We start from the raw sequence: 26746 nt of genomic DNA, 5'->3' as shown, positions 1-26746 counted from the left end.
GTCCATTGACAGATGACTAGATTAGGAAGGTGTGGTACATATATACAATGGAATACTACCCAGCCATAAAAAAATGCCATTTGCAGCAACATGGATGCAACTAGAGATTCTCATACTAAGTGAAGTGAGTCAGAAAGAGAAAGTCAAATACAATATGATATCATTTATATGTGGAATCTATAATATGGAATAAAGAACCTATCTACAGAACAGAAACAGACTCAGACATAGAGAACAGACTTGTGGTTGCCAAGGGGGAGTGGGGAGGGAATGGGAGGGACTGGGAGTTTGGGGTTAGTAGACGGAAACTATTACATTTAGAGTGGATGGGCAATGAGGTCCTACTGTACAGCAGAGGTAACTGTGTCCAGTCTCTTGGGACCAAACGTGATGTGGGATGATACGAAGAAAAAATGTCTATGTATGTATGACTGGGTCACTTTGATGTATAGAAATTGGTCCAACATTGTAAATCAACTATAATTTAAAAAACAAAAAAATTTTAAAAGCCTAAAAAAGTTACATTTACACTGAAAAAAAATGATAATTTGGATAGTGGGGTTAAAGATGCAGGATCAAATACCTTGAGATGGCAGCAGGATAGTGGAGGGGGCATTATCCTTTGATCAGATCAAAGACTTCATTAATTTCAGCTGGAGGGAAGGTAACCAGTGTGGTCCAGGTGGAGATGGGATGGAGAATAGGGTGGTAGGGAGACAGAGATCCAGTCGGCTCCCATTTCTTCAGTTAATGGTGATATACATCAACATTATTTAGGTCAAAAGAAGTGTTATTGGACATTGGGAGAAGGGATGGTATGAATTATTCAACTCAGGAAAAAGAAATGCAGGAGTTCCTGCTATGGTGCAACAGGATTGGCAGCATCTCTGCAGTACCAGGATGCAGGTTCAGTCGCTGGCCCGGGAACACCATATGCCACGGGGAACCAAAAAAGAAAAAAGAAATGCAAACACACTAGAGAAATTTATTGGGAAACTTGTCCAGTGGAGATCTGCAGTCATGAATAGGAACTGAGACCATGCATCGTGGTTGTTTTTCTCTAGCTATGCTCACTCTTCTGCAGGCACAGAGCAGCAGATGATAGAGTTCATCCCAAACACATTTGCAGAGAGAGAGCCAAAGGAAGTCCAGTTATGCAGGGGAGAGATTACAATAATTAAGTATAGAATCTGAACCAGGTAAGGAAAGATATAGGGGCTTGTCATGGATGACGGCTGTAAAAAGTTGGTAGGGTCAAAAGATTGGAAGACCTTATCACATTAAAGAAATATTCTATTAGGGATATTTGAAAGGTGAACTGGAAGGCGAGAGTAAAGTAAAAAGAGAATGGAACTCTAGAAAAAGCAAATCGGGCAATAGTACAATTACTGGTAATGGTGCGGTCTAGAGCCACACTATTCAATGGAATAGCCACTAGCCATATGTGGCTATTTAAACCTAAATTAATTTAAATTAAATAAATTTAAAAATTCAAAAAAAATTTAATAGCTGCACCTACAGCACATGAAAGTTTCCAGCCCAGGCGCTGAATCTGAGCCACAACAGGGATCTACAGCAGGAACTCCTAAAATTCAATTCTTTAGTTGCAGCAGGCGCATTTCAAGTGCTCTACAACCATGTGCGGCTAGTGGCTATCACACTGGATGGCACTGATGCAGAACATTTCCATCATCACAGAAATTTCCGTAAAGCAGCACTGCTTAGTACAACCATGGGTGTGAGAATGGAGACAAGAGTAGGGGTGGGGTAATGTTGGAGGGAGCCTGTTTGTTGCACAGCCCTCAGGGAGAGGAGTTCTAGTAAAAGACTTGTGAAGATGGAGTTGAAGTGCCATGTCCCCAGAGTCATCACCTGCTCACCAACATCTCAGTTACACTATCACTAAGGCCAGCCCCTGTCTTTCACCTGGGGCTGCACTGCACTGCTCCCAGGAGAGTCAGCCACATGTTGGCCTTTACATGAGGTAATTGCCAAAGATACCTTGTCTGAGGCATCTGAGGCCCCAGCCAATCCCTAGCCACAGGCAGACAGAGAAGTGCCTGAGCTCGTTCTCATGTGCAGAGGTACCCAGAGTCTTCAGGAAGATGCAGCTCACCTGTCTCTCAGATCCCCAGTGAGGAGAAAGGAATGGGGTTGGGGATGGGAACTGGGACTTCTGGCTCTGTTATATATCAGGGTAGACTAGGATCTCAATTTCTGTTTTGACAACTTAATAGCATGTGGCATTGTCAGTCCAGAACGGGGTACATAGACACAAGGGGAAAACCTCACTGAAGTTCTTTCCCAGGGAGAAGATGAAGCAGGATGACTTCAGTCCCAAAATTTCCATTCACTGAGGGGAGATCATGAGACATACCTGATCCGGTTAGACCTTTACTGGGGACAGGAAACATAGTGCCCCTCCATGCCATCCCTTAGGGGTTAATGATCTCAATGTGAAACTGCAGGTGAGTGGCTGTGACTACACAGTGGCCTCGGAGGAGGGCACAGGTCTGGCAGTTGTGGCATTGCCAGTGGCACTGGATGATGTAGATGGCGTTGAGCACCTGGCAGTATCGCCAGTGGACTCGCCACATACGGACCAATGACTGGAGCTTGACCAGTGCCCTCTCTGTGTGTGCGTAGGAGATCAGGGCTTCCCTCCGCTTCTTCTGCAGCAGCCTTTGGAGGGTCAGTCTCCACCAGCACTGAATGATCCAGGCCCTGAGGGCTGCATGCAACAAAGTCCGGCGTACCAGGGTGCCACGCCACCAGGCCTGGATCTTCTTGGCTGCTTTTATTCTTTTTTCTAAATTTTCCTAGGCAGAGATAAGAGAGACCACTCAGGAAACTTCCTGCCACCAACTTCTCAGATATTCCTGGAAATGGCCTGGATTCTCCTAACAGTCAGCCCTTTTTTGAAGAGTTTGGGGGAGTTAGGACACTGACTAAGAGGCAGAAGTCCTGGGTGGTGAGTCCGTCCCTGCCAACATGGACACATCACCTGGTACTCAGAGTCACAGCACCCTCCTCTTGACTATCTCATAGGTGCATGGATCAGGGGGAAAGCCACTAGTAATTAACAGGGTGTCTGAGGAATGAGAGGGACTTTGCTAGTCACACTCTACCTCTTCAGCACTTACTGTATTTGGGAGGTTTGGCTTCATAACTCTTTTGCTTGGTATTCTCTGCTAATTCAAGTCCCATTGGCTGATTTCTTCCTGCCCCAACAGGGTATTTCAATGTGGCCGTGGGTTTTTAACATCCTCATCACATATTCTACTCCCAAGCTTTCCATACTGGAATTAGATTCTATTTTCTTTTTCTTTTTTCTTTTTTTTTGTCTTTTTGCTATTTCTTGGGCCGCTCCGGCAGCATATGGAGGTTCCCAGGCTAGGGGTCTAATCGGAGCTGTAGCCACCGGCCTACGCCAGAGCCACAGCAACTCAGGATCCAAGCCGCGTCTGCAACCTACACCACAGCTCACGGCAACGCTGGATCGTCAACCCACTGAGAAAGGCCAGGGATAGAAACCGCAACCTCATGGTTCCTAGTCGGATTCGTTAACCACTGCGCCACAACGGGAACTCCTAGATTCTATTTTCTAACTCGAGTCCTCACATTCTCATCCCCCAGCTCATGTATTTCTTGAGGGTTTTCATTCTCTCTACTCACTCTTCATGTCACAGTCAATAAACCCAGACACAGGGGGCCCATGCTGAGAAGGTACTGGAGAAAAATGAGCCAATATTGAGTTGATTCCTGATCATTTAAACTCTGGATCCATAAGCGGCACCGTCCCACACCCTCACGACACAGACATAAGTGTTCTGGATATCTGTTAACTATATGGAGATTTAACCTACCTTTTTTTCCCGCTTCTGCTTCTCCTTCTTCTTCTTCTTCAAGGCAGTTATTTCTTCGGTGTCCTCAATTACAATTAAAATTACATTGCCTTCTGTCTGTCATCAGAATAAGACCGGAAATGAATGGATGAGCTAAGATTGCTGTTTCTCTCTATAGCTTTGCACAAAGAAACCCACTGCCTCAGCTGGCTTCCCCTCTTTTCCCCAAACCTGTGGAATCCAGGGTGATTCACCCCACCCTGAGCCTGCCTAGTAGAACTGGTCACATCTCTTACACAAAATCGAATCCCCATGGCTTGTCTCTAGATGGTTTTTTAGCCTTGATTTCTCTACTTCCCAAGGTCTGGCATGAGTAATATGAGGGGGGAACTATGAGTTAATAATTGCTTTATGACATGAGGATTAGGATATCTGCCACATAAGTTGAGTCTTCCTCAGAAACAAGCTTCATGGGAACGTGTACCACCTGCCTCCTCCCCTTCTCTCAGAGAGGTACCAGAGCTCAGAGTGGGAAGACAGAGCACTTGAGTGCCATTCCATACCAAGGCTCTCCTCCAGCGAGGCCCATCCCCATTCTTTCTCACTATCAGTCACACGGGAGGGTGGGAGGTGACCACGGCAGTGTATCTCTGTACAGCTCCCTATGGTCTCGGTGGACTAAACACTTCCTGTCTTCCTTTGACTCAGGTTTCAGAATCTCAGTGCCCTGCAGGAATCTAGAAAGCAGTAAAATAAAGATAAAAATTTAACATTAATTAAGTAGAAAACAAAAATGAGGGATGGAAGGTAAATTTAAAAGGCAATATTTTCCGAATTACCTTCAAATTATTGCCTCTGTGCTGGGTCTCAGAGCATGTGAGGTTTTTGTGAAACTTTGAAGAACAGTCTGTTTCCTATGGCCCTCCAGCTTTCCCCTTCCCCACATAAGCCCCACTGGCCTTCAAAGCCAGAAATTCTGGGGGCTCGCCATCCCAGTGCAGGATCCCCAGGCTGAGGAGCCCAATGTCGAGCTCAGACCCCTCACTCCTTGGGGAGAACCTCTCAATTCTTATCATCCTTTTGTCTGTGAGTCATCACCCTGGGGTGTGGGTCTTGACTGTGCTGTGTCTCCACTCCTCCCATCTATCTTATTGTGGTTCTTTCTTTAGGTTATCTTTTTTGCTAGTCTTTAGGTCATCCTCATAGATGGTTGCTTTGAAAATAGTTGTGATTTTAGTGTGACTGTTGGGAGGAGGTAAGCTCAGGGTCTTCCTGCTCTACCAGCTTGTCCACACCTTCAGATTAGCATTTCTTGATGTTTCTTGCCTGAGTTATTCATTACTATGATTGTTTCTAACCACTGAATTTCTAATACCATAATTTTTTCTACATGTATTAGTTGCTTTCTATTGTAAGGAAGACATTTCTCTTCTCATTAATTTTTCATTTACTAATTTATGTCAGTGTGAACTGATGGGTTCCTATTTAATTCAAAGGTTATAATCTGCTGTCATCAGAATAATTTTGGTGCTCAAATTGACCTCAATTTGGCCACTGGGAGACCTTCAGGCAGGCTTCTGTGTTCTTTGACATATCCCCTTCACCTTTGATTATTTCTTTCACCAAGATACTATTGACTTGTGAGAGAATAGGGAATATATATTGGTCTTTGCCCCCAGACCCTGGCACAGAACTCCTGAAACCCTTGTAATTGTTTTTTGGGGGGTGGGGTTGTGAATAATATTTAGTCATTTTTGTTTACAACTGAAACTCTGGGAATTCAAAATTAACATCCTTGCCTGTGAGCTTCTTATAGACTCCAGAAAATGTTTCAACCTTGTGTTCCACATTGTTCTGATGCTTTATCCACATGAACCTCTAGGAGACAGCTGCCATCTAGTTGCACACGAATTCTCTTGCTCAGTCTCACTTGGGGAAACCAAATTCTCTGGGATCACATCATGCATGGTGGTCAGAGTGTGGCTCCTGGGAGGCTTTTGCTTGTTACTATTATTTCTTTTGTATGACTTTTCCAAGTTGGCTTAGGCAGAATTCTCTTCTGAGTGATAAAGACAGCGTGCTTCCCACTGAACTTCTTCTCCAACTCACGCACTAGCCAGACCTTGATTTTCTAGAAAGATTTCAGTTGAGGAATGGGAACAAAGATTATAATAGCTTTCTGACTACCATCAACTTCAGTTTCCTTGGTGGCTGTATTGTTCAGCTCCTGTAGCTGGGCCTTGAGGTCTAAGTTCCTCTCCAGCTCCAGGAGGGCCTGGGAGATGCTGGACTCAAACGCAGGAGGGAAGATTCGAGCCATAGTAAAGCCACAAATACAACCTGGATAGAATTGTGTATTAATTCATTACCTAAATATTTATAGAAATAACAAAAAGACAACCACGATCCAATTGACATTTTTTTCAAAACTTGAATAGACTTTTCTCCAGAGAGATATACAAATGACCAAAAGGCACATAAAGTTGCCCAATACCCTTCATCATGAGAGAAATGCAAAACAAACCATGAGATACCACTTCACACCCACTATGATGGCTAGAATTTTCACAAATGGAATATAACAGTATTAGCAAGGACATAGAAATGTTTGAACTCTGTACATTGCTAGTGGAAATGTAAAAGCGTGTAGCTGCTACTCATATTGGCATTATTCTCAATTGCCAAAAGGTGCAAACAATTTAAATGTCTATCAGTTGATGAGCAGATAAATAAAGTGTGAATTATTTGGACAAAGGAAATACACTATAAAAAGTAATGAAGTACACATTGCATGCTACAATGTGGATGACACTTGAAAACATCATGTTAAGTGAAAGAAACCAGACACAAAATATTGCATGATTCCATTTACATAAAAACCCAAACTAGATAAATCTATTGAGACAATGCAGCCAGTGGCTGGAGAAGCAGATACTAGGAAGTGATTGCTTTATGGGTATGAAGTTTTTGTTTGGGACGATAAAAATATTTTATAACTCAATCTTGGAGTTTCCATCATGGCTCGTGACAATGCAGGTTCGATCCCTGGCCTTGCTCAGTGGGTTAAGGATACGGTTTTGCTGTGAGCTGTGGTGTAGGTCGCAGACACAGCTCAGATCTGGCATTGCTGTGGCTGTAGCATAGGCCAGTGGCTGTAGCTCTGATTCGACCCCTAGCCTGAAAACCTCCATATGCCACGGGTACAGACTTGAAAAAAACAAAAAACAAAACAAAAAAACTACATAATTGTGAGTGCACTAAATGACACTGAATTATTACTCTTATGTTAATAGTTAATATTACATGATTAGGAGATCTGTGGTGACTCAGTAGGTTAGGGATCTGGCTCAGGTTGCTGCTGTGGGGCAGGTTCGATCCCAGGACTGGGAACTTCTGCATGTTGTGGGCACAACTCCAAAATATTATGTGATTAATCTAAAATGGTTATGTGAATTTAACTTCTATTATAAGCCCTGTATATACATATTTTATGTCACTTTATGTGATGTCCAGGGACAGCCACAAGAGAATAGGAAAGGGCACAGTAAACAAGGTTTATCATACTTACAGATCCTAGAGAAGAGGTCGCGTCATTTCCCGCCCCCCCCCGCCCCACCCCCTGACCACCCCGTGGCACATGGAGCTCCCAGGCCAGGGATCAGATCCAAGCCATAGCTGCGAACTAAGCCACAGCTGTGGAATGCCAGATCCCTAACCTACTGTGCCAGTATGGGGATTGAACCAAAACTCCCAAGATGCTGGTGATACATACCATTGTGGCACAGTGTGATCTCCAGATCTCCTCAGGTCACACAGGGTCACAAGGGACGCATCAGATTTGGGCAAGTGGCAGAAGACAGGGGTGAGAAAAGAACTTTTGCCATGGTCTTTCTTGGAGTGGGAAAGGCAAGGCAGTTTAGCATTGGCTAGTTTGAGTAACTTGGGTGGGCTCTAAATTATAGGGCTGTCCCCCAGATGCCCAGCTGGGATGAGTGAGGCCCAGGAATACTGCCCTCTGGGGTGTACAGGCCTGAGAGAGCAGGTAAGGCTCTGGATTGGTTAGTTTGCACATCAAAGGCCGGCTCCAGGCTGAGTGCTTTGCCATCTCAAAGACTTGGCCAGCACTGGGAGGGGGAGTCCACCCGAGCCAGCAAGGGGTTTTTAAAAATGATGTCAAAATGTCACAACATACAGACAATAAAAATGTACAGACAAAAGCATACCGAGAGGGAGCGAGACCCCGCTGTTCTAGGTCCTGGGAACACAGCACTGAACCCAGAGTCCCTCCTCTCCTGAAGCTCACCTCTCCTGGGGGAACAGAAAACAGAAAAGGGGGTAAGATAACCACTGCGGGGATGAGGACTGAAGCTGGAAAGCAGAGCCAGGAGCCAGAGCACACAGAAGGGGGCGGCGGGAAAAGCTGTCTCATTTGGGTGGTCAAACCAAAGAAGGCCTCCTTGGAAGGAACAGAGAGCAGAGACAAACCTGAATGGAGCGAGAGCTCTACTTGCAAGAAGACAACCCAAGGAGAGGAGGCAGCAAGGGCAGAGAGCTGCGATGGGAGGCTGCTGGTCTATTTGATATTAGCAGAGCTGCCCGGGGGGACCCTGGCGACAGGGTGAGATGGCCAAGGCCAGACCGTGCAGGCTTATGTAGACCCCGGAGGGAGGGCTTGGGAATGGTTCTAAATTGAATGAGAAGCCACTGAACGACTAAGAGCATCAGATGGCACAGGGCTCCACGCTGTGCGGCTATAAGGGGCGGGGGGCACCATAAACACAGACCTCGCTACAAAGCAGTTTCCCTGGTGCTGGCTGACTCGGTGGCCCTGCAATGCCATCTCACCTCCCCATGGCAGACATTACTAATCAAGCACAGACTCTGCTGATCTAGCACCTGGCTCCTAAAATCCTCCTCCACATGGGACTGCAGACAACTCCTGCCGCTCCCACAGAGCTGACCTGTGAGGAGCCCAACATCTGCCACCATATACCTTGACCCTTTGCCGAGACAAGGACCTCGTGGAGCTTGTCTGACAGAGTGTTGGAGTGCCTGTCATGACTCAGTGTTGGAGTCGACCTGGCCAATTCTTTATTGGGAAGGGGATGCAGTCTGTAATCCGACAGACCTGTGACCCCAGAAAGATCTCAAGCTCAAGTCTGAGCTGGCTTGCTGTGATTTCATAGCTGCCCCTGAAAAAGCCACGGGTATGGCAATTATGCCAGCGCCAGTAGACCTGGATGATGCGGGCAGCATTAAGCAAACGGCAGTAACGAAGGTGGATACGCCACATGCGGACCCAAGACTGGAGTCTGACTGCTGCCCAGTTTTGCCGGGCATAATACTCCAGTGCAGCCCGCCGTCTCTTCTCCAGCAGCTCTGCCAGCTTCTGCTTCCACCAGTACTGAATGATACTCGCTCTTAGTGCAGCATGCAGCAGCGTCCTACGCACCAAGGTGCCCCGCCACCAGGCCTGGATCTTTACTGCTTTCAAGTGATTGTCAGGGGGTGGCTTTTTCACTGGGGGTGGGGGCTGCAAGGAAAAAGAAGGGTCACTCAGGAAACATTCGCAACCCTTCTCAGCCCTGGCGTGAGTCAGGAAAGGGGTCCTGACCCTTTGTCAACAATGGCCCCTTTCTCAGAACTTCCTCAGCACTGGGCAGGCCACAGGCTAGAGCAAAAAGACCAGACGAGGGGTCTCTACCACTCTTCATGAGCAGACACATCACGCTGACCTCCGAGTCTCAGGATCCTCAGCTGTAACACGAGGTGCACCTGCCCTAGCTGTCACCTGGTTACTTGGACCTGGGTGGCCAGTCTAGAACAAGAACATCACGATCTGTGGGTCAGAGGATTACTATGTTCCACTTGGGCCTGACCACCTACCTGGGACGCACAGCCCTCCCTGCAGACCTCGCCCGCAGGCTGAAGAAGGGTCAGGCTTTGCCCTCTTTTCATGCTTGACTCCAGCTCCAATGCGCCACCTGCTGGCTCCCTCCAGCACGTCATAGTATTAGAAGTGTGCCTTCTCTACACAGTTTGGAGTCTTTCTCTGGTATTCCTCACTCTCACCTGTTTGGCTTCTCACACCTTGAACTTCAGTTAACATCCACACACATGCACTCACGGAAACACACACACACACACACACACACACACACACACACACACACTTCGCACACAATTCCAGACTTGGGTTTCCCTGTACTTGACTATGCATCCCCAAAACAGCCCTCACCACCCACTCCTCAAACCAGTGGCATGCTTTGACTCCCGTTTGTCAGAGTTCCTTCTCCCTACAACCACGTCTCCATGTCTCACTCACACCCACCTTTTCAGACCATGAAGGAACTAGGACAACAGGACAACCAAAGATGAGTCCATTTCTATTCGTTCCAGCTGTGGATAGGACAACCACTCATCCTGGTTGGCCTGGGACATTCTTAGTTTATGATTGTTGTTCCTGAGCATTAATTTTCATAGCGCTACCTTTCACTCACAGATGTACCCCGCTTTGGATGACAAAAATCCCTGACCATCCCATGCCATGGGCCACAGAGAAGACAAGCCATCACTCCCAGGTGACTGTGATTGGACATGTTGCAGGTTAGGGTCCCCTCAACTCTTAGGGTCTCCATTGACCTACCTTTGGCCGAAGATGTAACATATCTTTCCATCTCTCTCTGGCAGTGCGTCAATAAACTTCTGTAATCAGAGTTTAGAGGGGAAAGTTGGGTAGGTTTATCTCTGTAAACTCTGTGCCAAGTCTAACACATGTTCTACCTCCTGCTGTGCCCAGAAAACCAAGATATAGGACTAGCGTCTTATTTATTTATTTATTTATTTATTTATTTATTTATTTTTGTCTTTTGTCCTTTTAGGGCTGCACCCGTGGCATATGGAGGTTCCCAGGCTAGGGGTCTAATCAGAGCTGTTGCTGCTGCCCTACGCCACAGCCACAGCAATGCCAGATCCGAGCCACATCTGTGACCTACACCACAGCTCACGGCAATGCCAGATCCTTAACCCACTGAGCAAGGCCAGGGATCGAACCTGCAACCTTATGGTTCCTAATCAGATTCATTTCCACTGCACCACAACAGGAACTCCACTAGCATCTTTAAATAACTATGGAAACCCACCTTCCCTACCTGCAACTTTGGGCCGACTGGTTCTTTCTTATACAACATCGAATGCCCATGACTTGGAAATAGCTTGTTCAAATCCCCTAAGGTCTGTGATCCCTTAAATTTCCCATACTTGGGAGGTAGTGGTTCCATCACTCTCAGGTCTGTACTCTTTCTTAAGATCTGTACGAGTTGTATACATCAGTAGTTCATTTCTTTTTATTGCTGAGCAGTATACCATGGTATGTATGTACTACAATTCACTTAGCCAATTCATTTAGCCATTCATCTATTTGGGTTGTTTCCAAATTTTTGGCTACTATCCAACTATGAAATTTTTTATAAAGTTTTTGTTTGAACGTATGTTCTCAATTCTCTTGGGTATATATCTAGAAGTACTCCTGTAGTTCTATAGTTAACTTTCTGAGACCACCAAATTCTTCCACAGTAGTTACCCCATTTTACATTTCTATGCAGTCTTCATACTCTGCTACATTGTAGATATTGCTGTGTTGCACAGATGAAGCCAAAGGCAACTTCCTGATGGACTGATGTGGGAGGGAAGGAATGGAGGTAAGTAAAAGGGAATATTCAGGGAGGAATTTGAATTAAATAGATTGGGTAAATGGTCAAGGGAAGTAATTTTGGTCATTTTTGCCAACAATCTCTCTCATTGAATCCCCTTGATGAGTATCATTTCTGCAGAGTTGGGGGTAAGGGAAGCTCAGCTGGAGTTGAGTTTAGGACAGAATGAGAGATCTGGAAGGGGAGACAGTGACAACGTATTTGCTATGAGGAGATTTGTAAAAACTGGAATAGGAGATAGTCAAGGATGAACTATTTAATTTTGGGGCACTTTGTATGTCAATGGGAATGATTTGATGAAAAGGTAGATACTGATTTAGAGAAAGAAATGAAATTACAGGATGATGCTATTGCAAAGGCAAGAAGTGAGAGTGAGTAAAAGAAAAAGCTCCAGAAGAGCAAAGTGGAGGGGGTGGCCTCAGATGGGGCAAAGACAATTCATTTCAACCAAGGAAGGCCAAAGGTATGCAAATGATGCTGAGATGAAGGCCAAGATGATAGGGAGATGGGGGTCCAGTCTGCTGCCATTTCCTCAGTTAACTGTGTGGTAACATCATCATTTGAAGGTAAGAGGAAATGAGAAGGAACTGCCCATTTGAAAAGAGAAGAAGGAATGTGAAATCTTCAGGTCAAGAAGCAAAATAACAGAGAAATATCTTGAGAAGTTTATCCACCTGTTGTCCTGAATATACACCTAAACCATGCAATATGGTGATTTGTTTTTCTTCAGGGAAGTTCAGCTCCTCTGGTGCAAGATGTAAAGTGTTGTGTTCATCCAAAGGTGGAGAGAGAGAGGGCAAATGGTGGTAAAACTGTAAGAGAATGCTCAACAGACAGTGGAATCTAAGCTGGGGACAAGGGGTGACAGCACGATGGGTAATAAGATACTGGTAAGATCAAGAAATTCCCACTGTGGCACAATGGGATTGGTGATGTTGGGGAGCATCGGGACATACGTTTGATCCCTGGCCTGACACAATGGGTTAAGGATCTGGCGTTCCTGCAGCTGTAGCTTAGGTTGCAGCTGCAGCTTAGGTAGCAACTGCAGCTCGGATCTGATCTCTGGCCTAGGAGCTCCATATGCTATAAGGTCGCCAAAAAAGAAAAAAAATATATATGGGTAAGGTCAATTTCCATGAAGTCCTTAGGACCGAAGCAATATTTTTTTAATAGTGATTTTTATTTTTTCCATTGTAGCTGATTTACAGTGTTCTGTCAATTTTCTGTTGCACAGCAGGTGACCCAATCACACATACATGTATACATTCTTTTTTCTCACATTATCATGCTCCATCACAAGTGACCAGACATAGTTCCCGGTGCTACACAGCAGGATCCCATTGCTTATCCATTCCAAAGGCAATAGTTTGCATCTACTAACCCCAAACTCCCAGTCCATCCCACTCCCTCCCCCTCCCCCTTGACAACCACAAGTCTGTTCTCCACATCCATAAGTTTGTTTCTTTTCTGTAGACAGGTTCATTTGTGTGATTTATTAGATTCCAGATATAAGTGATATCATATGGTATTTGTCTTTCTCTATCTGACTTACTTCACTTAGTATGAGAGTCTCTAGTTCCATCCATGTTGCTGCAAATGGCATTATTTTGTTCTTTTTTATGGCTGAATGGTATTCCATTGTGTATATATACTACATCTTCTTAATCCAATCATCTGTCGATGGACATTTAGGTTGTTTCCATGTCTTGGCTGTTGTGAATAATGTGAAGCAACATTTAGATTAATGCCTAAGAAGCAATGGCTCTAAGACAGGAGTTGACAAACTTTTTCCGTAAAGGGCCAGATAGTATCTTAGGTTTGATGTCTGTACAGTCTCTGTAACAACCACTAAACTGCAGGCCATAGTTTTTTGACCTCTGCTCTAAAGGATAGAAGGCAGAAGACAGAGATTGGGGTGATTGACATTAATATCATTGCTGTGATCAGTTTTGAGTGATGACAGATGTCAACGAATAGGACCTATGGGGCCTTCCTGGGACAGACCTCTCGTCTCCATGCCCTCTGCCTGCCTCTTGTAAAAAAAAAAAAAAAAAACTTTAGCTGGAGAATAAATTTAATCAGAAAATGCGGGGATAAAAAATGCAAAAACAAATGCAAACAAGACAAAATAACAATGGTTTAGCCATTAAACAAAGTCAGGGACATTTACTTCCTCCTCAAGGGCTATAGATAATATTCTGAGCCATATCCTTTGAGATGTTTTACTGAAACACCCACCAGGTGGAAGAAATTAACTGTATTCTGCCCATAAGCATATAGACCCCAGACTGGTAGGAACCAAAGTGTTGATGATGTTGACTCCCAGCTTCTCACCACCAACCAATCAAAAGACTGTAAATGATCACATACCCTATAACGTTCTTCTCAGCACATAGCCCCTTCCTCTTTTCCCTATTTTGTCTTCAAACAGAACCCAAAGAATGGGGTTTGGGTTTGGGGACATAAGACCACCTTCTCCCCAGGACTGCAAACTTCCTCAATAAAGCTATCTTTCCTTTTACCCAGCACCTGTCTCTCAGTATTGGATTCTCTCTCTCTTTTTTTTTTGGCTACGCGCCCCCCCCCCCCCAAAATGTCCTGAGCCACTGAAGTGAAAACACTGGCTCCTTAATCCCCTGTGCCACAAGGGAACTCCTCAGTATTGGATTTTTAAATGGTGAGCAGATGAACTTAAGTTTATTATTTTTTATTTTATTTTTATTTTTATTTTTTTGCTATTTCTTGGGCCGCTCCCGCGGCATATGGAGGTTCCCAGGCTAGGGGTTGAATCGGAGCTGCAGCCACTGGCCTACGCCAGAGCCACAGCAACGCGGGATCCGAGCCGCGTCTGCAACCTACACCACAGCTCACGGTAACGCCGGATCATTAACCCACTGAGCAAGGGCAGGGACCGAACCCACAACCTCATGGTTCCCAGTCGGATTCGTTAACCACTGCGCCATGACGGGAACTCCAGAACTTAAGTTTAATAACACAAGCGCTAGGGCAATGCCACCACATGTGGTGAGCATTTGTTACCACTAAGATAAGTACAGATATTTAGAGCAAGCATTTACAAATGTTTAAAGCAAATTGAAATAGTAATTTTATGTATGTTTTAATAATTAAAAACAAGCCTTATATTTTGTATGCTTTTTCCATTTATTTTGTTTTATAAAATAATTGGTCTGTGATGGATTGGACATTAAAAAAAAAATGGTCCCTCCCCACAGACAGCTTCAGAAGCAGTGGTCTACAGTGCAATCATGGGAGTGGATGACTAAGCTAGGATGGAAGTCAAAATCACTGGAGGTGAGAGACTAGCAGCTTGGGGCCATCATCCAGTCAATGTTGAAGTCATTAAGAATCACATCATACATAGGGTAGAGGATGTAACTGGGAGCCCTATTTGTGTTCACCACCCTGGAGAAGCTGGCCCTGAGGAGGGAGGATGGAAGCAGATCTGAAGTTCCTTAAGATCATGTTATCTGCTATTTCCCAAAGAAAATAGCATCCAAGTTAGCATGAAGCTTGCAAAACCTTGTATCCAGTCATCACTAAGGCCAGCCTTCTGTGCTTTCTCTGGGATGCTCTGCTCCCTGGAGAGCCAGCCAAGTGCCTGACTTCTGTTTGAGGCTTGCCAAATAGAAAGCCAATGGGCACAACTCCAGCTGGTTCCTGATGGCAGGCTGAGAGAGGTGTGGCATGGCCTCACTTTCCTAAGAGGAGGTACTCAGAGTCTTCAGGAATATAAAGCCCAGCACCTCCCAGTTACAAGTTTAGAAGACTGGTGCCAGGGCTGTAGAATGGGACAACTGGTTCTGCATATATGAGGACAGCCTCAGGCAGCAGCTTGTGGTTTGGATAGAGTCACTGGCATATGGCCTCTGTGGGTCCAGAACGGGAGCCATAGGCGCTGAGAGGTAGGAATGGGGGTAGGAGGGAGAGGTACCTATATGTACTTTTTTTTTTCTTTTTTGGCCACCCCATGGCATAAGGAGTTCCTGAGCCAGGGGTCAGATCTGAGCCGCAGTTGCAACCTAAGCCACAGCTGCGGAAATCTTTAAACCACATTGCCGGGCTGAGGATCAAACCTGTGTCCCAGCACTCCCGAGATGCTGCTGATTCCATTGTGCCACAGTGGAAAATCTAGAGATACCTATATTGAAATGTTTCCCCCAGTAGAAGAGAAGGGAGAGACCTGAATCGCGTGGAAGTCACTGAAACGCACAAAACCTGGTCAGACATTTATTGGGGTGGTGGAGCCAGTTCTCCACCCTATAGCACTCTTAGACTGATAGGATTTCAATATGGAACTCTGGCTGGTTGTAAGTGCCTTCATATTGGGCCGGTGAAACATCACTGGTCTGGAAGGTGAAGCAGCTCTTTGGAGCTTGAAGTATGCAGATAGCATTGCATACTTGGCAGTAATGTTGAAGGCACTGCCACATGCGAACCCACGACTGGAGCTTGACTGCTGCCTGCTCCTGGATTACATAGATCTTCAATGAGTTCTGCCGTCGCTTATCCAACTGCCTCCATGTGACTGTTCTCCACCAGTACTGAATCATCCAGGCCCTGAGGGCAGCTGCCAACAGGGTCCTACGCACCAAGGTGCCACGCCACCAGGCCTGGATCTTCCCAGCTGCCTTCATTCTTGCTCTTTGGCGTTGTTTTGCAAGAAGCAACTAACCAAGCAAAGCAGAGGACTCCCAGTGAATCTGTCACCATAAACCACAGCTCTGATGTCTGCCACAAAGGACCTCTGATCTTCTCTCTTAAAGGTCAGCCTTTCCCTTGGTGGTTCTGAGGACCTAGAAGACCTGTTTGGGGTTTTGGCTCTACTTCTGTCTTGCTGTGGCCATGAACACATCTGCTCACCCTGAGTCACAGTGTTTTTGTCTATAAAACGGGGATACTCTTGCCCTGTGGTCTTCACAGGTTCATGGAATCACTGGAAACACTTTCTGATCCACAAGACCTGACAGGGGTGTGAGTCACCAGAGGGTCCTCAGGATGAACCTCTGTGTATATAGCTTGCATCTCAGTCCAAATTCCAGTCTGTGATGCTGCCTCCGGATGCCTAGGACCATGTCACAGCCCCTGGGAGACTCCCCACCTCACTGCTTTTGACTTCTACACTACTACCCTTCTGGACCTTCTCTGGCTCCCCAGTTCCCACTGCGCTGGGTCCCACTTTCCACCTGGCCTGTCGGCATCCTGATTTCTCGATTATCTACTGTCGCTCTCCATCCTTATCACAGTTCACCCAGAACAGGGAGGGAATTTACAAGGACAGGAGGCAACATGAACTGACTCCTGTGAGACCAGAGATGGAGTCTTAACTTCCAGGGATTATGGGGTCGGAGGGCCAATGATGTGTTCCTCTCATGCTCCCACCTACCTTCTGCCTCTCTCTCTCTGGAGCATCATCATCTGGTTGAGACTTCTGCAGTAAGAATGCAGGGAGAAATCACGAGTGAGGACCAGCCTCTGTGCAAAGTCTCCATAACCCCTGGTCTTTCCCTGGGTCCCTTAAAGTCACCTGGTGCTTCCCTCTGCCATGAGGCAATTTCCCACCCCCAGGGGAGGGAGTGCATAAGTCTTACACAACATTTACTGCCCATGGTTTTGGGGACAGTGGTCAGGTGTTCACATCCCCCTCTGGTCGCTGCTCCATTGGCCATGGCAGAGGCAGGAAGGATGGTAGATGAGGAGATAGCCATGATGTCACAAGGGCAACTATGACCCAGGAATCATGTTGCCTTCTCCAGACTCAAAGTTGTTGGATAAAGTGGAAACATCTGCCCACTTCCCTCCTGCCAGGGATGGACCAGGGTCTTTGGTAGAACCATAGGCCCCGAGAGTCTGTCTTTTCCCAAAGATGATCTCTGATCTGGTTCTCCTACAAGACCCTCCTGTTCTCAGCCACTGTGTGCAGCAGCTCACAGGGTGCAGAGGGAGGTGTGTGGGCCCAGCTGTTCCCCATGCCCTTCTGCTTTTTCTGCCATAGGCCCTTCTTCAGTGGGTGAGAAAGTTTCCTTTAATAGAGATCAGTGGGTGAGGGTGAGCAGAAGGTGCCAAGGAAGGGTTGAGATGGATGTACCTCAGCCAACTTCTGCTCCCTCCTTCCAGCTGCTGAAACCCTGTCCTTCTGTAGCTGTTTGGTTGCACTTAGCAAGCCAATATATGCTCCTTATAACAAAATAAGCCCTTTCATCCTATGTATGAAAGAGTTGGCTGGAGGAATTTACCAAACATGAGTCAATATCTGGGAGATAGTGTCCTCTTTCCCCCCACTGTAGACTCCTCTGGTAGTGGCAATGGTCATCTAGTTCTCCAGGCTCACTTCAAAATCCAGCTGTCACCTGGCTGTCTCTACTGCTATTTTCCAGCGACGTTCATTTTCTCTTTATAGACTCTCCATGGAGCTCCCTCCAGATCTCAAGAATATGCTGACACTGACATGGCTTTTTGTTTTTTTGGTTACACCCACAGCATATGGAAGTTCTTGGGCCAGGGGTTGAATCCAAGCTGCAGCTGCGACCTACGCCACAACTGTGGCAATGCCAGCTTTTCAATTCACTGCACCACAGTGGGAACGCGGACGTGGCCTCCTCATTATCTATCAACTTCCCACCAAATATGAGGATATTTTCAATTTAGGTCTGATCATGAGGGTTTATGTTATGCTAACTACTACTGAAAGCCATGACATGTGAACACTTCGATTCCCTTCCTTTCCCCACACAGCTTCACAGAAGCTCTTATTATTAAACTATTTAAAAATACCTGTAATTTGGGAATTCCCTTGTGGTGCAGCAGGTTAAGTATCTAGCATTGTCACCACAGTGGCACAGGTTGGATCCCTGGCCTGGGAACTTCTGTAAGTTGCAGGAGCAGCTTCCTCCCCTTCAAAAAAAATCTCTAATTTGATAACGGTGACTCTGTATGTACTCATGACCCAGCACAATCTGTCTTTCTCCTCTGAATTCATTTCTAAGTGACCTCCAATTATTCCTGGCAGCAGTCAATTGCTTTGAGGAGCAGCTGTGGGAGGTCTTCTCCAGGGATGCATAGGGGATGGCTGGCTGAGTCATAGCAGGTGGCTCCTCTATACCACCAAATCCTGACAAACTGCCTCCACTGTAGCAGCCCCAGTCTAACCTCTGAAAATCACATACTAATTTTTCTCAAACTGAAAGATGTAAAGTGTTATCCCCTTGTTGTTTTTACTTTGCATTTCTCTCACTAGAGACTTGAGCAGAGTAGGCTTAAGGGTGCTCCAATCTTGACACAGACCCTTTGTGAACTTGGTCTTTCACCTTCTTTCTGTTTCCTTCAGGGTAAAGTGAAGAGAAGGCACTGCTCTTCCATCATAGAGCTGCTGTGAGGACTCATGCAGGGAAAGTCCTTGGAACAGCATGGAGTCATAGTATTGCTCTACCTCTTTTACCTTGCATGATTATTGCATCTTGGCTATTTGGCATCTCTGTGTAACTGCCTGGTCCTGTCCTTGGCCTATTTTTCTATTGGATTTCCAGCATTCTCTTGTATGACTTCCTTGGATAATCCTCTGCTGGACAGAAATGTTCCAAATATCCTTTTCTAGGCATCATCTGCCTGTTAACTTTTCCCATGGTGTCTTACATTGCACAGATATCTGTTCATTCATTTTCCCCTTTATAACTGTGCTTCCATCTAATCTGATAGCTTCTTATTTATGTTTTACGCTGAGGTCTTTGACAAGTAATAGGAACATGATCCTGCACACCGTTTCTCCCTCTTTCTGGGACTAAGTTCCTCATTTTGATAGTGCACATCCTCCCTTAGTTTCCTAAAAAAAGAAGCATGTACCTAAGTTGTAATCTGAAAGTGACTTTATTCTTTTTTTTTCTTTGGTCTTTTTGCCATTTCTTGGGCCACTCCCGTGGCATATGGAGGTTCCCAGGCTAGGGGTCAAATTGGAGCTGTAGCCGCTGGCCTACACCAGAGCCACAGCAACACGGGATCCAAGCCAAGTCTGCAACCTACACCACAGCTCCTGGCAATGCCGGATCCTTAACCCACTGAGCAAGGCCAGGGATCATTGTTCCTAGTCGGATTCGTTAACCATGAGCCACGACGGGAACTCCAGAAAGTGACTTTATTCTACACTCAAGGTGCTTTTGTTGTGGTTCAGCAGGTTAAGAACCCAAGGATGCAGGTTAAGGGTGGGCTCCAATCTTGACACAGACTTTGTCTTTCATCCTCCTTGAGGATGCAGGTTCGATCCCTGGTCTCACTCAGTGGGTTAAGGATCTGGTGTTGCTGCAGGCTGCAGTACAAGTGGCAGATGTAGGTCAGATACAGCATTGCTGTGGCTGTGGTGTAGGCCTGCAGCTCTGATTCGACCCCTAGCCTGGGAGTTTCCGTATGTCGCAGGTTCAGCTGTAAAAAGGAAAAAAACAAAACATTCAAATGTGATGGATGGTTTTGCTTAGTACAGAATCCTAGATTGATTTCTTCAGTGGTCCATTGGTTGTTTCGTAGCATGTTGTTTAGTCTCCATGTGTTTGTGTTTTCTGCAGTTTTTTTCTTGTTGTTGATTTCTAGTGGTATAGCGTTGTGGTTGGAAAAGATGCTTGATATGACTTCAGGTTTCCTAAAGTTACCGAGGTTTGGTTTGTAGCCCAGGATGTGATCAATCTTAGGGAATGCTGCATGTGCACTTGAGGAGAAAGCGTATTCTGTTGCTTTTGGACGGAATGTCCTCTAAGTCTCTATTAAGTCCATCTGGTCTAATGCTTCATTCAGGGCCTGTGTTTCCTTGTTGATTTTCTGTCTGGATGATCTGTCCATTGCTGTAAGTGGGGTGTTAAAGCCCCCCACTATCATTGTGTTATTGTTGATTTGTCCTTTTAAGGTTGTTAGCAGTTGCCTTATATATTGTGGTGAACCCATGTTGGGTACATAGATATTTAAAATTGTTATATGTTCTTCTTGGATTGATCCTTTGATCATTATGTAGTGACCTTCCTTGTCCCTTAAAATATTCTTCATTTTAAAGTCCATTTTGTCTGATATGAGTATTGCTCCTCCAGCTTTCTTTTGATTCCCGTTCACATGGAATATTTTCTTCCATCCTCTCACTTTCAATTTGTATGTGTCCCTAGAAGTGAAGTGGGTCTTTTGAAGACAGCATATATATGGATCTTGTTTTTGTATCCATTCAGCCAGTCTATGTCTTTTGGTTGGGGCGTTTAGTCCATTAACACTTAAGGTAATTATTGATATGTATGTTCTTATTGCGGTTTTATTAATTGCTTTGGATTTATTTATTTATTTATTTATTTATTTTGTCTTTTTGCTATTTCTTGGGCCACTCCTGCGGCATATGGAGGTTCCCAGGCTAGGGGTCGAATCGGAGCTGTAGCCACCGGCCTACGCCAGAGCCACAGCAACGCGGGATCCGAGCCGCGTCTGCAACCTACACCACAGCTCACAGCAACGCCGGATCGTTAACCCACTGAGCAAGGGCAGGGACCAAACCCACAACCTCATGGTTCCTAGTCGGATTTGTTAACCACTGTGCCACAATGGGAACTCCCTGGATTTGTTTTTGTTGCTCTTTTTTCTTCCCTTCTTCTCTTGTTCTCTCCTCTTCTGGTTTGTTGACTATCTTTAGTGTTGTACTTGCACTGATTTTTCTTATTTGTTTGTGTATCAATTGTAGATTTTTGGTTTGCAGTTTTTCTGAAGTTTTGATATGAGTCTATATATATATATATATATATATGAGATCATTTTAAGTTGTTGATCTCCTAGTTGCAAGTTAACCTTCAGTGTCCTGCACTTGTACCCACGTCTTCTCATGATTTCTGATTTTGGTGGTATAATTGTGTGTGGATGATTTTGTATCTTTACTGTATATATACCTTTATTGGTGAGCCTTGTCATTTGTGGTATTTTTGTTTCCTGTTGCTGCTTTTTCTTTTCTGCCTAGAGAAGTTCCTTTAGTATTTGTTGTAAGGCTGGTTTAGTATTGCTGAATTCTCTTAGCTTTTGCTTATCTGTGAAGCTTTTGATTTCTCCTTCAAATCTGAATGAGCGCCTTGCTGGGTAGAGTAATCTTGGCTGGAGGTTTTTTCCTTTCATCACTTAAGTGTATCATGCCACTCCCTTCTGGCCTGCAGAGTTTCTGCTGAAAAATCTGCTGATAACTTTATCGGGGTTCCCTTGTATGTTATTTGTTCCTTTTCCTTAGCTGCTTTCAAGATTTTCTCTTTGTCTTTCATTTTGGTCAGTTTGATTAATATGTGTCCTGGGGTGTTCCTCCTTGGGTTTATTTTATATGGTACTTGTTGCACTTCCCAGATTTGAGTGAGTGGTTCCTTTCCCATGTTAGGGAAGTTTTCGGCTATTAGCTCTTCGAGTATCTTTTCTGTCCCTTTCTCTCTCTCTTCTCCTTCTGGCACCCCTATAATACGGATGTTGGTGTGTTTAACATTGTCCCAGAGTTCTCTGAGACTCTCTTCATTTGTTTCCAAACTTTGTTCTCTTTTCTGTTCCACATCCATAATTTCTACTAATCTGTCCTCCACCTCGCTTATTCATTCTTCTGCCTCCTGTATTCTGCTGTTAGCTGCTTCTAGTGAATTTTTTATTTGTTACTGTATTTTGCATCTCTTCTTAAGTTTTACATCTTGTATCTCCTTGGTCAGTGTTTCCTGTGTTATCCATCTTTGCCTCCAGTTTATTTCCAATGTCTTGCATCATCTTCAGCATCAACAGTCTAAAGTCTTTTTCCTGGAGGCTGAGAATCTCCTGATCACTCAGCTGATTTTCTGGGGGGTTTTCTTTCTCCCTCATCTGAGTTATAGTTCTCTGCCTTTTCATTTTTATAGGTTTTTGGTGTGGTGACCTTTTTACAGATACTAGAGTTGTAGCCTCTCTTACTTCTGATGTCTGCCCCCCTGTGGCTGAAGTCCATATGGGGGCTTGCTGCAGGCTTCCTGATGGGAGGGGCTGAGGCCTGCCCACTGGTGGGTGGAGCTGATCCTGATCCCTCTGGTGGGTGGGGCTTTGTCTCTGGATCGGATTAGAGGTGGGGCTGTGTGCCTGGGGGGACTTTAGGCAGCCTGTTTACTGAGGGGCGGGGCTGTGATCCCACCTGGATTGTTGTTTGCCCTGGGGCTTCTCACCACTGACTGATGGGTGGGGCCAGATTTTCCCAAAATGGCCACCTCCAGAGAAAGGCACACTGCTGAATATTCCCCAGAGCTTTGCCCCCAGTGTCCTTCCCCCACAACAAGCCACATTCACCCCTGTTTTCCCAGGAGGTCCTCCAAGAACTGCAGTCAGGTTTGACCCAGATTCCTATGGCGACTTTGCTTTGCCCTGGGACTTAGTGCACGTGAAAGTCTGTGTGTACCTTTTAAGAATGGGGTCTCCGTTTCCCCCAGTCCCATGGAGCTCCTGTGCACAAGCCCCACTGGCCTTCAATGCCAGATGCTCTGGGGGCTCTTTCTCCCAGTGCCAGATCCGCACATGTGGGAGTCTGATGTGGGGCTCAGAACTCTCACTCCTGTAGGTGAGTCTCTGTGAATCAGTTAGTTTCCAGTCTGTGGGGCTTCCCACCCAGGAGGTATGGGGTTGCTTATATCATGAAATTGCCCCTCCTACCTCTGGATGTGGCCTCCTCTTTGTCTTCTGGAGTAGGATATCTCTTTTGAAGGTTTCTGGTCCATTTGGATGAAGATTGCTCAGCCTTTAGTTGTGAATTTTGTTGTTTTTTAGGAGAGAAGTTGAGCTCCAGTCCTTCTATTCTGCCATCTTACTCCCATCTCCCAAATATTCTTTTCTCTAATGGCACGCTATTCTTGTTTCATTTATTTATCATCTCTTATCAGTCTAGAATATTAGTTATAGTTGTTAGGTTTTTTTCTTTTAACTTTTTCCATCTGTTCCCAGTATTGCCTCTATTTCTTTAAGCCTTTTATTGTTTTTGCTTTTGGCTCAAACTTTCACGTTAGAAGCTTTATGTAAATGTTAAGAATTTATGTTAATATTGCCTATTTATGTGTAAGAGGAGAACTATAATGTCAAAAGGAAGCTCAGCATGCATGATTTACTTTACGGGTGCCATTTCAGTATAGGCTAATAAGGCAGAGTTGAATTTTGCTTCAAACATCAGTATTGACTTGTTTTATTCTTTGGATCTTGTGGTATATTGCTTTAGTAGCCTTATATTCACAACTTTTGCCACAGGACTTTGAAGTTTCTTTCCATAAGGGAACAAAATCTATCTTCCTATGCTTTGGGTTTGGCTGTGTGACTTGCTTTGGCCAGTAGAATAGGTGGAATGAGGACATACAAGTTTGGCTTTGGCTTTGAAAGGCTTCACCCATTTATGTTTGCCCTCTTGTTCTTCTGCCATTGCCATGAGACAAGAAAATGCCCAGGAAGACTGTTGGTATGAGGAAGAAGATGAGAAATGTTAGAGAACCACTGACTGAAACCACCCACTTTGGCCAGGCACAATAATAACTGCTTAAATGAGTTATCTCACAAAAGGAGATCCTAATAAGGAACACAGTGCTGCTGCCAAAAATAAACTGGGAGATGATGTTTCTACTGTTTCAGTGGGTTAAGAATCCCACTGCAGCTACTTGGGTCACTGTGTAGGTGTGGGTTCGATTCTTGGCCTGGAGCAGTGGATTAAAGGATCCAGCATTGCCACAGCTGGGGTGTAGGTCACAGCTGTGGCTCAAATTCAATCCTTGGTCAGAGAACTTACATATGCTGCAGGTGTGGCCATAAAATTAAAACCACCTCCAAAAACAGACTAACTGGGAAAATTCAGGAGGGTCCAAAAGGAAGAAGGAGACGCCAGCCAATATGTTCTAACAACTTCCCCCAAACCCTCACACTGGAATCCATCTTGGCTGAGAGATATGCATGCCTCCAGGAAGGACCCTGAGTCAGATCAAAATGTGAGCACAGGGAACCCTATTACACTGTTGGTGGGAATGTAAATTGGTGCAACCACTGTGGAAAACAGTATGAAGATTCCTCAGAAAACTAAAAACAGAATTACCATTTGATCTGGCATTCCCACTCCTGGACATCTATCCAGAGAAAACCATGACTCAAAAAGACACATGTACTCCAATGTTCATTGCAGCACTATGTACAAGAGCCAAGACATGGAAACAACCTAAATGTCCATTGACAGAGGAGTGGATCAAGAAGATGCGGTGTGTATACACAATGGAATATACTCAGCCAGTAAAAGGAAATAAGTAACGGCATTTTTAGCAACATGGATGGACCTAGAAATTATCATGCTAAGTGAAGTCAGTCGCTTACATGTGGAATATAAAAAAAAAAGGACACAATGAACTTTGTAGAACAGATACTGACTCACAGACTTTGAAAAACTTAGTTTCCAAATGAGACAGGTTGGGGGGTGGGAGGATATGCTGAGGGTTTGGGATGGAAATGCTATAAAATTTGGTTGTGATGACTGTTGTACAACTATAAATGTAATAAAATTCATTGAGTAATAAAAAATAAAAATGCTAAAAGAAAAAAAATTAAAAATAAAGTGACTATTTAAAAAATAATATTGTACTGGCATAGTACCAAAATAATAATAATAATAATAATAATAATAATAAATATGGGCACAAGCAAGGTGATTGACTAGAGGAAATTAACCTCATTACCACAAAACCTGAGACTGCAAGCCATGTGGTAGAGTAGTTCCCCTGGGTTTCCTTACCCTGCTATTCTTCACCTGCACGTTCCTTCACAATAGTCTTTTGCTTTGTCAGTGTGCATGTCTCCTTGGGCAAGTCATTTCTGACTGTTAGATAAGAGCCCATTTTTGGGCCCTGGGCCCTGGAAGGGCTCCTCCTTCAGATAACAGAAACAGAGCTTTCCTAGTCAGGCCACCCCCACTGAAAACAGCTAAAGTCAACATGCTTATTTTTGCATGCCATTGAGGCTTGTGGCAGATTGTTATTCAGCATTTGTGTAGAAATAATGGGCTGATTCCCCAGAGAAGAATCCCACAACCTTGAATGAGAGTAGAAAAATGAAACTTGGAGTTCCCTTCGCACAGCAGAAACGAATCTGACTAGCATCCATGAGGATGCAGGTTCAATCCCGGGTCTCACTCAGTGGGTTAAGGATCTGGTGTTGCCATGAGCTGTGGTGTAGGTCACAGACATGGCTCAGATCTGGCATTGCTATGACTGTGGCATAGGCCAATGGCTACAGCTTCAATTTGACCCCTAACCTGGGAACTTCCGTATGCCACGAGTGTGGCCCTAAAAACAAGACAAAATGAAAAACAAAACTGATTGCAGGCTTTCAAGGAGCTGAGCTGGCACAGAGGGCTGGAGGTCTCACTGTCCAGACTATACACTTCCAATAAATCCCTCCATTTTAGTATGGCACTCACCTCTGCCTTCAGCCATGCCTGAAATCCCTGAGTCCAGATGCTCTTTGCTTTAAATTATCCAGAAAATAAACCTCTCTCTCGTTAGGGTGAATGAGGGGCTACTGCATGTTATACATGAAGGGGGGGAATGGAGTGAAGATGGAATTTCAACAAATCCTTAAATGTTTAATCCTCACCTTAGTTTTTTGTTTTTTGTTTTTTCTTTTTGTTTTTTTTTTTGTCTCTTTGTCTTTGTAGGGCCGCACTTATGGCATATGGAGGTTCCCAAGCTAGGGGTCTAATCAGAGCTACAGCTGCCAACCTATGCCAGAGCTACAGCAACGCTAGATCCGAGCTGCATCTGCGACCTACACCACAGCTCACAGCAACACCGGATCCTCAACCCACTGAGCAAGGCCAGGGATTGAACCCACAACCTCATGGTTCCTAGTGAGATTTGTTAACCACTGAGCCATGGCAGGAACTCCCTCACCTTAGATTCTTAATAGCTAGTGAGTTAATTCCACACTAGTTTGTAATGTATTTTTTTTTTTTTTTTTTTTTTTTTTTTTTGTCTTTTTTGCTATTTCTTGGGCCGCTCCCGCGGCATATGGAGGTTCCCAGGCTAGGGGTCTAATCGGAGCTGTAGCTACTGGCCTACGCCAGAGCCACAGCAACGTGGGATCCGAGCCGTGTCTGCAACCTACACCACAGCTCACGGCAACGCCGGATCATTAACCCACTGAGCAAGGGCAGGGACC

The 26746-nt window shown here is 45.1% G+C and overlaps 3 protein-coding genes and 1 pseudogene across 4 annotated transcripts; all 4 read right to left on the bottom strand.

Annotated features, from left to right (window-relative positions):
- Positions 1–965: 965 nt before the first annotated feature.
- IQCF2 (IQ motif containing F2) lies at positions 966–4545 on the bottom strand. Of its 2 annotated transcripts, none has more exons than XM_084988467.1 (3): positions 4142–4197; positions 3867–3962; positions 966–2819 (listed from the first exon to the last, which is right to left on the bottom strand). In XM_084988467.1, the coding sequence occupies exons 1-3, from the start codon at positions 4157–4159 to the stop codon at positions 2436–2438; spliced, it is 498 nt and encodes a 165-aa protein (XP_084844593.1). In that variant the 5' UTR covers positions 4160–4197; the 3' UTR covers positions 966–2435. The 2 variants fall into 2 exon arrangements, 1 of the variants encoding a protein (XP_084844593.1); XR_014823188.1 differs by lacking the exon at positions 4142–4197 and adding an exon at positions 4409–4545 and having other exon boundaries at positions 2790–2819.
- A 937-nt stretch (positions 4546–5482) lies between these two features.
- On the bottom strand, positions 5483–6300 carry LOC110255261 (small ribosomal subunit protein eS7 pseudogene; annotated as a pseudogene).
- A 2462-nt stretch (positions 6301–8762) lies between these two features.
- On the bottom strand, positions 8763–13247 carry LOC100738971 (IQ domain-containing protein F5-like). The gene is made up of 3 exons (XM_021071134.2): positions 13110–13247; positions 10492–10550; positions 8763–9378 (listed from the first exon to the last, which is right to left on the bottom strand). The coding sequence occupies exons 2-3, from the start codon at positions 10510–10512 to the stop codon at positions 8908–8910; spliced, it is 492 nt and encodes a 163-aa protein (XP_020926793.1). The 5' UTR covers positions 10513–10550; positions 13110–13247; the 3' UTR covers positions 8763–8907.
- Positions 13248–15792: 2545 nt separating this feature from the next.
- On the bottom strand, positions 15793–17428 carry IQCF3 (IQ motif containing F3). Its single transcript, XM_021068869.2, has 3 exons — positions 17167–17428; positions 16962–17006; positions 15793–16245 (listed from the first exon to the last, which is right to left on the bottom strand). Exons 1-3 carry the CDS (start codon positions 17281–17283, stop codon positions 15847–15849), a joined length of 561 nt encoding a protein of 186 aa, XP_020924528.2. The 5' UTR covers positions 17284–17428; the 3' UTR covers positions 15793–15846.
- Positions 17429–26746: the final 9318 nt, after the last annotated feature.

This window comes from Sus scrofa, chromosome 13 (genome assembly GCF_054392235.1).
Source record: "Sus scrofa isolate SSC_HxYL_T2T_F1_AM1 chromosome 13, Sscrofa_HxYL_maternal_Yorkshire_Landrace_v2.0, whole genome shotgun sequence".
In the NCBI taxonomy this organism is placed as follows: domain Eukaryota; kingdom Metazoa; phylum Chordata; class Mammalia; order Artiodactyla; family Suidae; genus Sus; species Sus scrofa.
This window is presented reverse-complemented; position numbering and strand designations above follow the sequence as displayed.

What these genes read in the sequence shown, in the direction of transcription:
- IQCF2 (XM_084988467.1), bottom strand. An exon ending in AGCAGAAGCGGGAAAAAAAG is followed by an intron (nt 2,820 to 3,866) that starts GTAGGTTAAATC and finishes ATCTCTGCCTAG; the next exon opens with GAAAATTTAGAAAAAAGAAT.
- LOC100738971 (XM_021071134.2), bottom strand. Translation starts at nt 10,512, where the DNA reads ATGTTACATCTTCGGCCAAAG. An exon ending in TGTTACATCTTCGGCCAAAG is followed by an intron (nt 9,379 to 10,491) that starts GTAGGTCAATGG and finishes TTTTCCTTGCAG; the next exon opens with CCCCCACCCCCAGTGAAAAA.
- IQCF3 (XM_021068869.2), bottom strand. Translation starts at nt 17,283, where the DNA reads ATGGCTATCTCCTCATCTACCATCCTTCCTGCCTCTGCCATGGCCAAT. An exon ending in CCATGGGCAGTAAATGTTGT is followed by an intron (nt 17,007 to 17,166) that starts GTAAGACTTATG and finishes TTCTTACTGCAG; the next exon opens with AAGTCTCAACCAGATGATGA. An exon ending in CAGAGAGAGAGAGGCAGAAG is followed by an intron (nt 16,246 to 16,961) that starts GTAGGTGGGAGC and finishes TTGCTTGGTTAG; the next exon opens with TTGCTTCTTGCAAAACAACG.